Below are 15,619 nucleotides of genomic sequence, written 5' to 3' on the forward strand. Positions count from 1 at the left end.
ATTCGCCGTGCAGAAGAATGTCAAGTCAAACGAAAATTTTCATATATTTCGATTAACTGACATTTTGTTGTACAAGGCTTTGTATGGAAAATTATCAAGAAGAAGCAATCAGCTGTTGGGATAACACCACCTCTACTGAATTCGCCTTGACTGTTGTGTAGCAATGCGAATCCATACCAGGTGGTGGCAGCAAAGCGAATTCAACCAATTCGTCGTGCAGAACAATGTCAATTCAAAAGAAAACTTCCATAGACTTTGATTAACTGACATATGGTTGTACAAGGCGTTGTATGGAAAATTATCAAGAAGCACCTGGTTATGAATTCGCCTCGTTCCATGCCAGGTGGTGGCAAAGCGAATTCAACTAATTCGACGTGCAGCAGAATGTCAAGTCACAACAAATTTTAATCGACAGGACCTTGCATGCGATATTAAGGCTGAATCTGCAATAGTTGGCTATTCCGACTTCGTCATAATCGGGTGGAGGGACATTAAATCCGTTGTTGTTGTTATCTATAAGAACACTCCGAAGGCCTTGGGTAGTGTTATCGATGTTGATGGTCCTTTGCCGGATGCAGATCCGGTACGTTCCGGTAACAAGCGCCATAAAGGTACTAGCTAGGGAAAGATTTGGTATGACCACATGAAACCTTCTAGGCCGTACCCCCCCCCCCCCCCCCCCACCCACTAGATCCATCACGAGTTCGGGGTCGCCAGAGCCTCGGCTCTTAATGAAAAAGGATTCATCACGGGTAGGTGAGGTTAAAAATTGGGTTGGAGAAGCTATGTATTGCGCTGGCATAACATTGAGAGGGTTGCGCTACACAGCTCCTTGAATTAATTTGGTATTTTTGTCGCCTTTACGACAGGCATACCTACCGCGGGTATATCCTAAGCCCCCTAACCCGCTGGGGGTTCACGAGATAGTCGGGCTAGTACTTTATCGATGTTTGTTACCGGAACGTACCGGATCTATGTATGTATGTCCGGCAAAGGACGATCAACATCGACAACACTTTGCTACAACAATTGTCAACTTCCAACCCAATTATCTACCTCACCTACGAGCGGCGAGTCCCGTTTCACTAACAGACGTGGCTCTGGCGATCACAAGCTCCTCATGGAACTTGGGGGTGGGCAAGAAGTGATGGCCTGAAGGTTTAATTTGGCCATATAATTCGTTCGCGAGATGGTCGGGCTAGCACCTTAATAGTGCTGTGTTGCCGGAGCGTACCGGATCTGTATCCGGCAGAGGACTATCACATCGATAACGCTCCCCAAAGCCTTCGGGGAGTAACCGTATCGCTACAACAACAACATCCATAACACTCCGCAAAACCTTCGGCGAGTGTCTTTTAGCTATAACAACAACAACCTCTGTTAGAGTGTGTTTGCTTACTCTGCCTCGGTCCTGGTGTAAGTGCCATCGTTAAGTTTTTTTGGCTAGTTTTGCTTCTACCTTCTTGGATGGGGCTTGGGAAAACCTTGCTTTCACCGTCTACATAGTTACTATTAGAATTGCTTATTTAAACCATATTTTTTATGTTTTATATTAATTTATTTTTTATCGAAAAGCCATCATTGCTAACATTCCACATTATTTTTACGCTGAAAATATTCCTGCAAAGCGGCAAGTGCTCGATAACGGTGAGATATTTTATTTTTTTCTTCTTTCGGCATTTCAGCATAAGTTTGTTGATAGCCATTTGGTTGGAATATGGGATCCCAACCAAAATCCCGACTACCGCGTGCTTGGACTATACTACCCTCAGTTATACCCTGGAATATTAACGGTTCACTTGTGGCATTCTCCACATAACTGAACGTACATATTGCTTTGGCGCTTTTATCATCCCAGCCAGCAAGTAGACGATGTAGTCCTTCGGGTTGTAGTTTTTCCAAAAACCATTTTATATAAGGCCCTGCGCATTCATAAATATAAAAAACAATTGCAAACAATAGCTGTATCACAGCAAATTAAATATGTTACCAGGTAGACCTTCCAGCGCATTAAAGCATAAACACGTATCCTCCACCAGCACAGGACCATTAACTTGTCTTGCCGCTTCACGGCACTTCTTCGTCGCAATCTCTTCAATTTCACCTTGTAATTCAGGCAGATCTATTTTTGCACTAACAACTTTGCGCGGAAAATTATCACCCAGTATTGCAATTAACTCCTCCAACTTTTTGGCATTGCCAGTAACAAATGTTATTGGCTTGGACATATCAAGTTGGAAGATGGATTTATTTTAATCATATATATAATACTTCTATATCAATACCTTCCTATCTTCCTAATGTGCAAATCATTGTAAATTTTACCAAGTAGCGCAACTAACAGCTGATCGGTGAAAATTCGCACATTCACACGCACAGTTCTCGACTCAGTTTCAAAAAAAAATTTAGATTATTTAATTCAAATTTTAAAGTGAGATAATCCTTACAAATTTATGTATACAGAATATATATGGCGTTTTTGTTGTTATTAAAACAATAGTTTTATTTATATTAAAGCTTTTATCATTTTTTTTTTAACTTTGAAAAAACTCCGAACACCATTCCTTCATTATATGACATTCGACTGCCTAGTCCACTGCCTTCCACTCTATTCGGAACATAACCTCTACTTAAGCTGCCAAACTATATAGTAAACAATGGTGCAAATTTTCTGTCAATCATGATTTGCTGAAACTCTGCAAATGTATGTTTTGCGCATGCTCGGACTTTGTTAGTGTTAGTAAAATGTAGTAGCGCGGGTAAAAAAAGTATTAAAGGGGTTACAACGGGTCACTATCCCCTTTACCCAACTTCTGCATACTAATTGCTATCTCAGTTTATCCGATTAAACAATGAAAAGGCCAACAAATACAATACAAGGCTTGATGTATTTATTATTTAAACATGGGCTGCAGCCATAAAAGGTACATTATTTACATAAATAGTAAAACAAAAACAAGGCGAAGAATTCATATTTTTGAAATGAAAAAAATTAAAATACACTTGTATAAAAATATCCCAACAAGCATTTCTTTAAAAGTTTTTAATAGAAATTTAAACTGAATTAGCTTGAACAAACGATATATAAACGTTTTCAAAAATTTACTTATTTTGAGTTTTTTTAATGAAGTAAATTTTTGATGAAGTAAACAAAATATGAGTACTCGGCTGGCTGCTATTGGTGTTGAAATAATATCAATTTTGTAAATTTTTTTCTAACATACTCTTTTTCATCCGTGCTTTTTTTTCGTTTCAAAAAACAAACGAATATCCAAATAAAAACTTATTACTTCCTTACACAGCTGTGTACGGTGATTATTAAAGATGTCATTTCTAAATAAATTTTCGATGGCTATGTGATCGTCTATGATACTATTGGAGAATGCATCACTTGTATTTTGAAAAATACCATAGCCAGCAATATAACGAACAACATTGTCTACATATACAGACAATCCCCACATCGTATTAACATAAACATTTGCTAACTCGAAATCTATTACCTCACTATTTTTTTTTAAGGATACTTGTAGACGCTGATGACGCCTCTAGAATGGATACGCCGTCGAAGGTCCAATTCCTGTAGAGGTATCTAATTTATTTAAAAATGCTTTATTTTTGTAAATTATTTTATTTTGAATATTATTTCAAATCGAAAATTTTCTTGTCAGTATTTATAAACTTTCATTATGAATATTAATATTTTAAAATATAATAGGTATATTGTTGAGTTTGTAAATCATATTATTACATTTCAATGTGAAATATTGACATTTAGGAAAATATTTCGTTAAAATTTATTTTAAAAAATCTTTATAGATTTTTTAAAGTTGTAGAAATTTGTTTGATTTTTAAAAATCAAAGTTATTTCTTTTTTTGTAGTGTATTGTGTTACTTTGGAATTGAATATGAATTTATTTGTATTGCGGAGTTTGTATGTCTGTTGTTGTAAAATATCTTATATGTGTAGATGATAAATATACTTGAATATAAACTGGAGAAGAAGTGTACATAATTCAAATGTACTTAATTAAACTATAATTTAGAAAAATTAGTTACATTTTTGTATATATTTAATAATTTTATCAATAATTTGTATTAAAGTATAAATCGAATATTTTGTTTCTAAATTGGTTCAGCGAAAGATTTAGACAATGAACTTTTATTGAAAAAAATGCGTACTATTTTTCAAAAAATTTGAAATTTTGAACAAAATAGCTCACCAAATGTTGAGGGTAGGTAGATGTTGGAGTTAAAAACACAATTTGATATTGAGTTTGAATGTTGTTAATTTGAATAGAAGAAACTAATTGTTCCAAAAAAATCCTCAAGTATATTTTCACGGTATTTGATTACATATGGCAATTTTCTCCATGCTTTTTCAAGATCAACAGTTGGATACGTTGTAGTTGTAATATGTTCGGCTGATATTTCAACTCAATAATAATGAGACTCAAAATCGTAGGTAGTAGTATTGCAAATAGAAATTGTTAACGCTTATTCCAATGTTTGTAACAATCCATCCATAACATCCATTTGAAATGAACCTAATGATAATTTGTTGGAACTAAGCCTTCATCACTGCTAAAGGATGCCATTTCAATAATGAAAATTTTTATTTTAAATATGATTAAAATTATGGCATAAACACAATGTTCTTAGTAGTATTTTATCTTGTTAATTTGGATTTTTGTTTGTAATAGATTGCATAAATCAAATAATTGTAAATTTCACAAAATTTAATTTAGTTTTTAGTATTAGCACATTGGTGCTTTATCGGTTACCGTATCGGTAACCTTATAACAGCTGATTCTACCAACCTTATGGGAATAAATGCAATCGATTATTGGTGCCGCTAAGGTCGTCACCGTATCATAGCCAACCAATTGGTTTTTGGCATAGCGGAATGATACAAGGTGGCAGCATGGTGACATACCTACAAACATAAATAAAAATTCCATGTACTTTGTTTTTGTAAATTCGTTGAACAAATGTCAAAATTACTGCACCGGAAGTTGATGTATCAAATCAAATAAAAAAGTTTATAATCAGCTGTTCCATGCTGCCACCTTGTATCGTTGCGCCATGGTTTTTCGTTTACTGGCGTAACGATAAACAGCTTTTTACATTAGGGGTACGACTACAGCGATACGACATACGGCACCAATGACTCCCGCTAGATGCATGCACTTTAAAACGGCACCATATTTCCGTGTTTTTGAACCTAATTATTTTATTTTATTACTTAGCTCATCGATGGATGGGCCGGGACCTGTAGGCATTATCGTGCAGTCATCGACGTAGGATACAATGTTAACTACTTCTGTAGGCGTAGGGTTCATTGTTTTTTTACATTGTTTTACTTTAATATATGTACAACTTATATAAATTGCTTTTAAATAGAAGTTTCAATTTCATGTTTAGTGGATTGAATTTGCGATTTTAATTGTGATCCATCATTTCTTCATAAAAGTGGCGATTTACTAGAATCGATGGCTTCTGTATCAGCAGCCATAACAATAATATCGGAAAGACCACGATGGAGCCTTTGATGTCTTCATTTGCTCTTTGTCCAATTGATTACAATCAAACACTTGTTGCAACAAATTCTGCTCCAATTTCTTTGGATATTTCCCAAATATAATATTTTCCCATGCTCAAATACATTTTGCCGCGCGGGGTAATGCAACCAAGTAATTCAAACGTAGCGGCAGCAGCACTGCGCGATACTTTCCTATGCGGCTTTTTTGCCTAGTTGATCAAATTTGAAGCGCTGTGCCGGGTCGCGCAGTGCTGCTGACGCTTGTTGTGAATTGCCCCGGGATAGGGATACGACTACAGCGATAGGACAAACGGCACCAATGACTCCGCTTTTGAATGTTGCGTTCCTGAATTGGCCATTAGTGATGTTTGTGTGCTAATTTGTAACGATCAGCTGTTAGTTGCGCTGCTTGGTAAGGTTTACAATACCCATTCAATTAAAATCATATATGTAATACTTCTATATCACTACTGCTCAACTGTGCAGCCTGTCAAACATTACAGTATAGATATACAATGAGAGAAGGAGACAAAATCTTAAGGCCGTCGTTAAATTTTTGTAAAAAAGGGGCTTAAATATATGTTTATTTCAACAAGCCGTCTTGCTTCTATCAATATTGGACATTCGGCTATTTCGTTCTCCAAATGAAAAAGTAAGCTTTTGTTTTCCATTAGTATTATAAAATTTTTATTATTTTAAGAACTCGCAGGAGAACGCGCAGAGATTGGTGCAGTTAGGGCAAGAGGGAGTTTCAACAATAATCCCAACGCTGCTCAATTTAAAAGTGCATATAGACGTCTCTTAGTAAGGCACGAGTTAAGTGCGATTGAAAGTGGGAATTGAAAAGATATCTACTTTATTTAAAAAAGCTATATTTTTGTAAATTATTTTTGAATTATTTTATTTTGAATATTATTTCAAAACGAAAATTTTCTTGTCAATATTTATAAATTTTAAATATCAATAATAATATAAAAATTTAAATAAATAATAAATAAAATTTCAAAAAATATATAGTTTAATTTAAACTATAATGGCGATCCTACCAACGGGCCTTAATTTATCTAAGTCTTTGAAGACTTTTTAATATGACTTTCAAAGAAATTTTAAATATTAATTTCAGTGCGTTTTCACACAACTAGAACAACCACTAAAATTAATATTTAAAATTTCTTTGAAAGTCATATTAAAAAGTTTTCAAAGACTTAGATAAATTTAGGTCCGTTGGTAGGATCGCCATTATAGTTTAAATTAAACTATATATTTTTGAAATTTTATTTATTATTTATTTAAATTTTTATATTATTATTGATATTTAAAATTTATAAATACTGACAAGAAAATTTTCGTTTTGAAATAATATTCAAAATAAAATAATTCAAAAATAATTTACAAAAATATAGCTTTTTTAAATAAAGTAGATATCTCAACAATTCCCACTTTCAATCTCACTTAACTCGTGCCTTACTAAGAGTCGTCTATATGCACTTTTAAATTGAACTGCGTTGGGATTATTGTTGAAACTCCCTCTTGCCCTAAATGCACCAAAAAAGGTTTCCAGGAAGTCTTGTGAAAGCTTATAAGTTAAAAGGTATGTCATGCCACAATTTTTAAGCTTCTCAAATAGTTGAAAAATATTTCTTAAAGCAACGATCAACTAACAAATCTTGTTTTCCGGCCAGATTGATCCAGAAGGGTGCCACTAGCATCTCGGAATGAAGAGATATATTCCTCGAATCTCTGCGCGTTCACCTGCGAGTTCTTAAAATAATAAAAATTTTATAATACTAATGGAAAACAAAAGCTTACTTTTTCATTTGGAGAACGAAATAGCCGAATGTCCAATATTAACAGAAGCAAGACGGCTTGTTGAAATAAACATATATTTAAGCCCCTTTTTTACAAAAATTTAACGACGGCCTTAAGATTTTGTCTCCTTCTCTCATTGTATATCTATACTGTAATGTTTGACAGGCTGCGCAGTTCAGCAGTAGTGATATAGAAGTATTACATATATGATTTTAATTGAATGGGTATTGTAAACCTTACCAAGCAGCGCAACTAACAGCTGATCGTTACAAATTAGCACACACAAACAACACTAATGGCCAATTGAGGAACGCAACATCCAAAAGCGGAGTCATTGGTGCCGTTTGACTATCGCGCGACCCGGCACAGCGCTTCAAATTTGATCAACTAGGCAAAAAAGCCGCATAGGAAAGTATCGCGCAGTGCTGCTGCCGCTACGTTTGAATTACTTGGTAGCATTGCCCCGCGCGGAAAAATGTATTTGAGCATGGGAAAAAATTATATTTGGGAAGTATCCAAAGAAATTGGAGCAGAATTTGTTGCAACAAGTGTTTGATTGTAATCAATTGGACAAAGAGCAAATGAAGACATCAAAGGCTCCATCGTGGTCTTTCCGATATTATTGTTATGGCTGCTGACACAGAAGCCATCGATTCTAGTAAATAGCCACTTTTATGCGAAAATGATGGATTACAATTAAAATCGCAAATTCAATCCACTAAACATGAAATTGAAACTTCTATTTAAAAGCGATTTATATAAGTTGTACATATTGTAACGATTTTGCTGCAAATCCTCTTATTTGCAATCCTCTGCTAAGTTCGAATCACTAAACTGTTGAATAAATAACTCCAATTTGTAATAATGCAAAATGGCCTTTATTAAAGTACTTCACAATAACACTCAAACTGTGCAACGAATAGCTTTCTTAATAACCACACTGATTGATAGCTCAATGAAACTCTAATATTCAAAATAATACTGCTATTGCTAGATATCGTCGTAATCGCAACTGCTTGACAACTCAAATCAAACTGAATTACTTCTTACTCGCCTGCCCCGCTTTTATAGTTTACGCTGCATACTTCTAGGCTCTTCGATTTCCAGAAGTTACTAGTTAGTTTCGGCTACAAAATCGCCAGCCACAACTCCATGCACAAATTATTGCTCTCTCTTGTGACAACTCAGATAAGATATATGCATGTGTTTGTGCATTGCAGCTCCGCTGCTCGTATACGTACATATGTGTAGACGCAATTATTTATTCGTTTATGTAGATACATAATGATTGAATTATTGATGTGAATGTTTGTAGTTTACAGTCTCTCGCGCATACATAGGCGTATAAGTAAATGCATCTGTGTGTGACATCTTTCGGCTGCCTTATATATGTGTATACATGATTTGATTATTGACGTAAATACTACTTATCGTGGCCTTGGCATCGCCTTAGTGATGGTATAACTTAGTGATGTTAATATCCGTGACACTGCCCTCCACCTAAGTCTGATCGTCCCGATCAGACAAATCTCCCAATCTAACTGCCGCTAGCATCTCCAAATGTACCACTCTTCTAATCCGTGGTTTCCCAGTGGTTTGTATGCGGTAGATGGTATCACTGATCTTCTTCACAACTTTGTACGGGCCTTCCCAACTGCACCGAAATTTGGCTGGAACACCTTTCCGCCGGTGAGGGTTGTTTAACAGTACCAAATCTCCCGCCAAGAAACCTTCCGAATTAAAGTTCTTGTCATGCCAGTGTTTCATCTTACTACTCATTACCCTGGGCCGTTCCTTCACACTCTGTTGTTTGGTCAATGAACCACTTCGTAGAGCTTCCGCTGGACGGATTTGCTTTGCATAATCGGTATCGTTCCCACATTTCACAACAGTAGTGCGCTCCGGCTTGAAACTACACTCGCATTCTTTCTCGGAAATTCGTTGCTTCGTTTTCCTGCGTCTTTTAGGTTTTGTCAATGCCAGTGTTTCTCTCGCAGGTACTTTTGATTTTGATTTATTTGGCCCATTCGATCTATCAACCTTTGCCTTTGACTTTCGTGGTCTTTGTCGAGTCTTTTCCACCAGTACCCGATTACTGCTGAACCCTTTTTCCAAACTAAAGTTAAGTGGTATGTCCTGGTTCTTATAGCGCATAATTTTTCTCCGCATATCGATCCTGACGTCATGGTAAACCAAGAAGTCCACTCCCAATATGACTTCATCAACGATCTCCGCCACAACGACATTGTGTAGAACCATGAAAAAATAAATAAATAAATGTAAGGCGCGATAACCTCCGAAGAGATCTAAGGCCGAGCTTCTCTTCCAATTTGCGTCGTGCTCCTCTTGATTTTTCCCTACAAATTGGCCGGACGGGACCTACATGTTTTTATGCCGACTCCGAACGGCATCTGCAAGGCAGATGAGTTTTCAGTGAGAGCTTTTCATGGCAGAAATACAATCGGAGCGCTTGCCAGATACTGCCGAGGGGCGACCCCGCTTAGAAAAATTTTCTTCTAATTGAAAAATCTTATTTCTAAAATTTTGATGTTGCTTTGCCCGGGAGTTGAACCCAGGGCATACGGTGTGATAGGCGGAGCACGCTACCATCACACCACGGTGGCCGCCATGACTTTTCCAATTAATACCTCACATACCATTTCGCCTTGGACTTGATTATATTCGCCTGTGACCGTACGCAACCTTGCTCCAGGTAATGACTTTACTCTCCTGTAGACCAAATCAGATCGAATCAAGGAATGAGATGCCCCCGTATCTACAGTCAGTACACGCTCTTTACCATCCACATTCCCTCTGACGGTAAGACTGCTTGATTTCCTTCCAATTTGCGACACAGATATCACAGGGCATTCAATAGCTGGATCTAGCTCTCTACCTCTTACTCGCTCTTGCTCATCTCCTCCAGCTTTGCGTTTATGGCCACCCACATTGTTGGAACTATTAGGACCAAGATCGCAATGACGTGCAATGTGACCTGGGTTGCCGCACTTGAAACATTTAATAACTCCGACATTCTTCTGTTGAGATCCCTTCAGTGCTTCCAAAATTGTTTCTACCCACTCTGGCCTTTCTACTTCCACACGGCGTGCTTTGAAAACTGGCTTACACAGAAGCGACGCTGTTTCCTGAATCAGAGCATGCGATACCGTTTCAGCAAATGTTAGTTTTGGATTCGCATATGTAGCCCGCTTCGTTTCCACATCTCGTATGCCATTTATGAAGCTCTGGATTTTTACCCTTTCAGTGTATTCCACGGGTGCGTCTGCATTTGCAAGATGAGCCAATCTTTCAATATCTGAAGCAAAAGCTGGAAACATTGGTGCTTTATCGGTAACCGTATCGGTAACCTTTTAACAGCTGATTCGACCAACCTTATGAGAATCAATGCAATCGATTATTGGTGCCGCTAAGGTCGTAACCGTATCGTAGCCAACCAATTGGGTTTTGGTTTAGCGTCGTAACGATAAACAGCTGATTACGTTAGGGATACAGATGCAGCGATACGACATACGGCACCAATGACTCCGGCTAAACTCCTGCAATGTCTCATTTGCTTTTTGTAGCGGTTTTGCAACTCAATTTGGAATATCTGTTTCCTATGCTCGCTTCCGTAACGTCTCTCTAAAGCGCTCATCAATGTTTCGTAGTGGTTCCGCTCGTACTCTGGGATGGTCTGTAAGATTTCCGCGGCAGGCCCTTTCAGTGCCACGAACAGAGCTGCAACTTTATCTTCAGCATTCCATTGGTTCACTGCTGCGGTCTTCTCAAACTGTAGCTTAAAGACCTGAAAAGGAACAGAACCGTCAAAAGATGGTGTCTTTACCTTTGGATTACTCGCTGAAACAGCTGGGCGGTTTAGTTGTAACTGCTCCATACGACCTTTTAACGCTTCTATTTCGGCATGAATTTTGTCCTCGAGTTGTAAAATTTTTGCATCCTGCTCTTCCAGTTTCACAAAGAGCTGCGATGATACCTGTTCCGAAATTTGTGCCGACATTTCAGATATACGTGCCTCTTGCGCTTCCAGTTGAGATGCCAAATATGTCTTCTGTTCTTCCAATTGTGATGTTATACGGGTTTCCTGCGATTCCAGTTGGGATACCATATACGTCTTCTGTTCTTCAAGTTGTGAAGAAATTTGTGTTTCCTGTGCTTCAATCTTCGATGTTATTCGTGTCTCTTGGGATTCCATCTGTGATGACATATACGTTTTCTGTTCTTCTAGTTGAGATGACATATACGTTCTCTGTTCTTCTAGTTGAGATGCCAGTTGAGATGTTATATCTGTCTTTTGCGATTCCAGTTGAGAAGCCACTGTCGATGTTTGAGCAGATATTGCAGCCAAAATCATGTTCAAGTCTGTGTTCGCCATTGTCTGCGGTGTTTCTTCCATTTTTGTTATTTCCTCGCCATCAAGATGAAAGTCATACTCTTCCACATCAATTCCTTCTGCTTCCATTGCCTCTCGTAGCCGTGCCTGAAGTTCAAGTTTAACGCCGCTTGTATTCAATCCACGGCTCCCCAACTCCTTCTTTAGTTGCTGGATCTTCAATTCACTGAACTTTGCCATGTCCTGGTTGTCCTCTGGAATTTATTCAACAATTCCTCTTCTTACACCAATTGTAACGATTTTGCAGCAAATCCTCTTATTTGCAATCCTCTGCTAAGTTCGAATCACTAAACTGTTGAATAAATAACTCCAATTTGTAATAATGCAAAATGGCCTTTATTAAAGTACTTCACAATAACACTCAAACTGTGCAACGAATAGCTTGCTTAATAACCACATTGATTGATAGCTCAATGAAACTCTACTATTCAAAATAATACTGCTATTGCTAGATATCGTCTTAATCGCAACTGCTTGACCACTCAAATCAAACTGAATTACTTCTTACTCGCCTGCCCCGCTTTTATAGTTTACGTGTTAAGAGGCGTCACTCGATACTTTTGTTGTTGCCAAAGCAAATTACTCGATGTTTCCTCAAGGTAGTCGTTGGTTTTTTTTGTCAGATGTATTTATAAAAACGCCTTCTATACATTTTTGTGGGGTATTTGTGTTTATTTTATTGATTGTATTAAATTAATTAATTAGTTTTCTTTCCAAAAATCGTAATTATGCAAAGTCACTTTACCGCATAAATATATAGGATTCAGTTAAAAAAACTAAACAATACTTCCTTGAGAATCACATTCGACACGACAGGGTTGCTTTGGCAACAACAAAGTATCTTAACAAATATATACTCTTTGGTTTACGCTGCATACTTCTAAGCTCTTCGATTTCCAGAAGTTACAAGTTAGTTTCGGCTACAAAATCGCCAGCCACAACTACGTGCACAAATTTTTGCTCTCTCTTGTGACAACTCAGATAAGATATATGCATGTGTTTGTGCATTGCCGCTCCGCTGCTCGTATACGTACATATGTGTAGACGCAATTATTTATTCGTTTATGTAGATACATAATGATTGAATTATTGATGTGAATGTTTGTAGTTTACAGTCTCTCGCGCATACATAGGCGTATAAGTAAATGCATCTGTGTGTGACATCTTTCGGCTGCCTTATATATGTGTATACATGATTTGATTATTGACGTAAATACTGCTTATCGTGGCCTTGGCATCGCCTTAGTGATGGTATAACTTAGTGATGTTAATATCCGTGACAATATATTAAAGTAAAATAATGTAAAAAACAATGAACCCTACGCCTACAGAAGGAGTTAACATTGTATCCTACGTCGATGACTGCACGATAATGCCTACAGGTCCCGGCCCATCCATCGATGAGCTAAGTAATAAAATAAAATAATTAGGAATTAAATTAAATTAAAATAATTAGGTTTAAAAACACGCAAATATGGTGCCGTTTTAAAGTGCATGCATCTAGCGGTAGTCATTGGTGCCGTATGTCTTATCGCTGTAGTCGTATCCCTAACGTAATCAGCTGTTTATCGTTACGACGGTAAACCAAAACCCATTTGGTTGGCTACGATACGGTTACGACCTTAGCGGCACCAATAATCGATTGCAATGATTCCCATAAGGTTGGTCGAATCAGCTGTTATAAGGTTACCGATAATGAGCCAATGTCTCCAGCTTGTGCATGCACTTTTACCGCTTAGAAGCTGCAGACATTGGTGCTTTATTATTGGTGGCGCTAAGGTCGTAACCGTATCGTAGCCAACCAATTGGCTTTTGGTTTGCCGTCGTAACGATAAACAGCTGATTACGTTAGGGATACGACTACAGCGATACGACAAAAGGCACCAATGACTCCCGCTTTAAGCGGCGCGACATGTAGCGGCAACGGCGCCTCCTTTTCTAATTTTATCAATATAAGCCTCGTGTTCCAATGCAGAGTGATCCATATACCGATAAAAATTTAACATGCAAATGCAAGAACAAATTAGCCATCATCCGGCTTTTTCAAAAATAGATGTCGCTGCTTAGCCTTTCGCCGTATGAGTTAAATGAAAAACAGCGGCGACATCTGCCTGGCCTGAGCTGTAAAACTGAGCAATCATTTGAAATTTTAAATCATTGATTTAAGAATGCTTTCTCTTCATTCATTCATTCCTTGCTAAGGAATGTGGCTTAAAAGTCAACCCATTCTTCATTCAGTAGTGGAAAAAAAAAGAATGCACTCCTTAACTTTTCGAAGAAAGAATGAAGTAATTGAATGAAACACAAACATTTTTCAACACAGAATAAGCATTCAAATGAATGCAGTGTTTGCTGAGTGTGCACACACTTTTCTAGTACCAACCAATTATGAAAAATGTCGTACATGCACAAAACCGCTCAAATATCACATGGTTGCATTTAATTAAAGCCACTTCAAAATATCAACACAAAAATTTAATTATTGTCCGTTATTACCAGTTTTTCCCATATTTAAATGGCAGTAAAGTACGAAGAAGTTAACTGAAAAAGTATTCGTATTGAAATTTTCCTAAAAATTTTATAATAAAAAAAGCAAATTATAAATATTTTAACATCGCTGTTCCGAAAATTGTCATCGTTCTAAATGAGTGTTACCAATGTGCCATATCAAAGGCTTGCATTAAAAAGTACTAGCCTACATTTGCACGTCCTCAATTGGTGGGTGATTAAACAATTGAAGAAAAGGCAATACATTATAAAAGCTCTTAAGTTCCTCCATATATTCTTCCTAGCGGTATATGGTCAAATATTGTATCTATACTGATTTGTGAGTTTGCAAATTGCAATAGCAATATTTTATTTTCTAAGAAAAATATTCTTCTAAACACAATAGTTTGTAATTACAGCCATTTAAAGTAGGCTATATAGGTAGTTGTAGCCTTTTTGATAGCAAGGAAAATAACTTTAAATACAAATCTGCTCAAGTAAGATAGAATTCAACCAAAACAATTCTTCAATCTTTTACCAAAGCCGTGCTATAAAAAAACTGTAGTCCGATGGAGCCAGTCAATCTCTTTGTGGGGAGGGAAATTAATAACCTCTGAAGAGTTTCTCCCAATGGAACTTTTTTTTTGTGGCACAGATGAAGGAAAACGGGGAAGGTGAATCAGGTGAATAGAAAAAGCCTGAAACACCGTAGGACGATTCCATGGAAATAGACATATGTTTATCGAAATTCTCGGAATTAGGAAGCCTCAACGAAATCGCCGAGGGACCTATGCACTTTGATGTATTTAAATGACTTAAACTCAAGTATCTGTTTTTGTTATATTATCGACAAAAAGTATCCACAATTTACACTATTTGGTCAATGCACAATGTGTTCATTTACAAAATCCATTTTACAACAATAGCAAGTAGTAACATTTTGACATATAGCAAGAAAGCAATAGATTGTCTTTGTGAAGTTTCAGCCAAATTCGACTATATCTTCATGTCTTTTGAATACTTTATATAATCAAGAGCCCTATGGTTTTATGAGGGCGAGTTATCCGCGAGATTTATCTAAAAAGGAAACCAATCAACTCACAAGAGCCTAACATTTTTTGATCTCACACGATTAATTAAAGAAATCAACCGAATTTCAAAGTATACAAAATCTGCTATGAAGTACTATTTCTTGTATGTCTTATGTTCGGACACCATGAAGATGATTTAAGACTTTCCTTATTTATAAATAACTACTTGTTTGTTTGTTTTCGAAATGGTACCGTCGCAATATACCAGTCAATGCTTCTTTCTTTTCAGTTGCTCTTAAACAAACATTATAATTCATATTCAATAATTATAAGCCGGTG

General features: G+C 36.8%; 1 protein-coding gene across 1 annotated transcript; it reads right to left on the reverse strand.

Annotated features, from left to right (window-relative positions):
• Positions 1–1,536: 1,536 nt before the first annotated feature.
• Positions 1,537–2,317, reverse strand: LOC137242776 (inosine triphosphate pyrophosphatase). Its single transcript, XM_067770029.1, has 2 exons — positions 1,991–2,317; positions 1,537–1,922 (listed from the first exon to the last, which is right to left on the reverse strand). The coding sequence occupies exons 1-2, from the start codon at positions 2,226–2,228 to the stop codon at positions 1,585–1,587; spliced, it is 576 nt and encodes a 191-aa protein (XP_067626130.1). The 5' UTR covers positions 2,229–2,317; the 3' UTR covers positions 1,537–1,584.
• Positions 2,318–15,619: the final 13,302 nt, after the last annotated feature.

This window comes from Eurosta solidaginis, chromosome 2 (assembly GCF_040869045.1).
Source record: "Eurosta solidaginis isolate ZX-2024a chromosome 2, ASM4086904v1, whole genome shotgun sequence".
Taxonomy (NCBI): Eukaryota; Metazoa; Arthropoda; class Insecta; order Diptera; family Tephritidae; genus Eurosta; species Eurosta solidaginis.

Coding starts and splice junctions, on each gene's coding strand:
- LOC137242776 (XM_067770029.1), bottom strand. CDS start 2,228: ATGTCCAAGCCAATAACATTTGTTACTGGCAATGCCAAAAAGTTGGAG. Junction 1,923..1,990: donor TGCGCTGGAAGGTCTACCTG/GTAACATATTTA, acceptor ATGAATGCGCAG/GGCCTTATATAAAATGGTTT.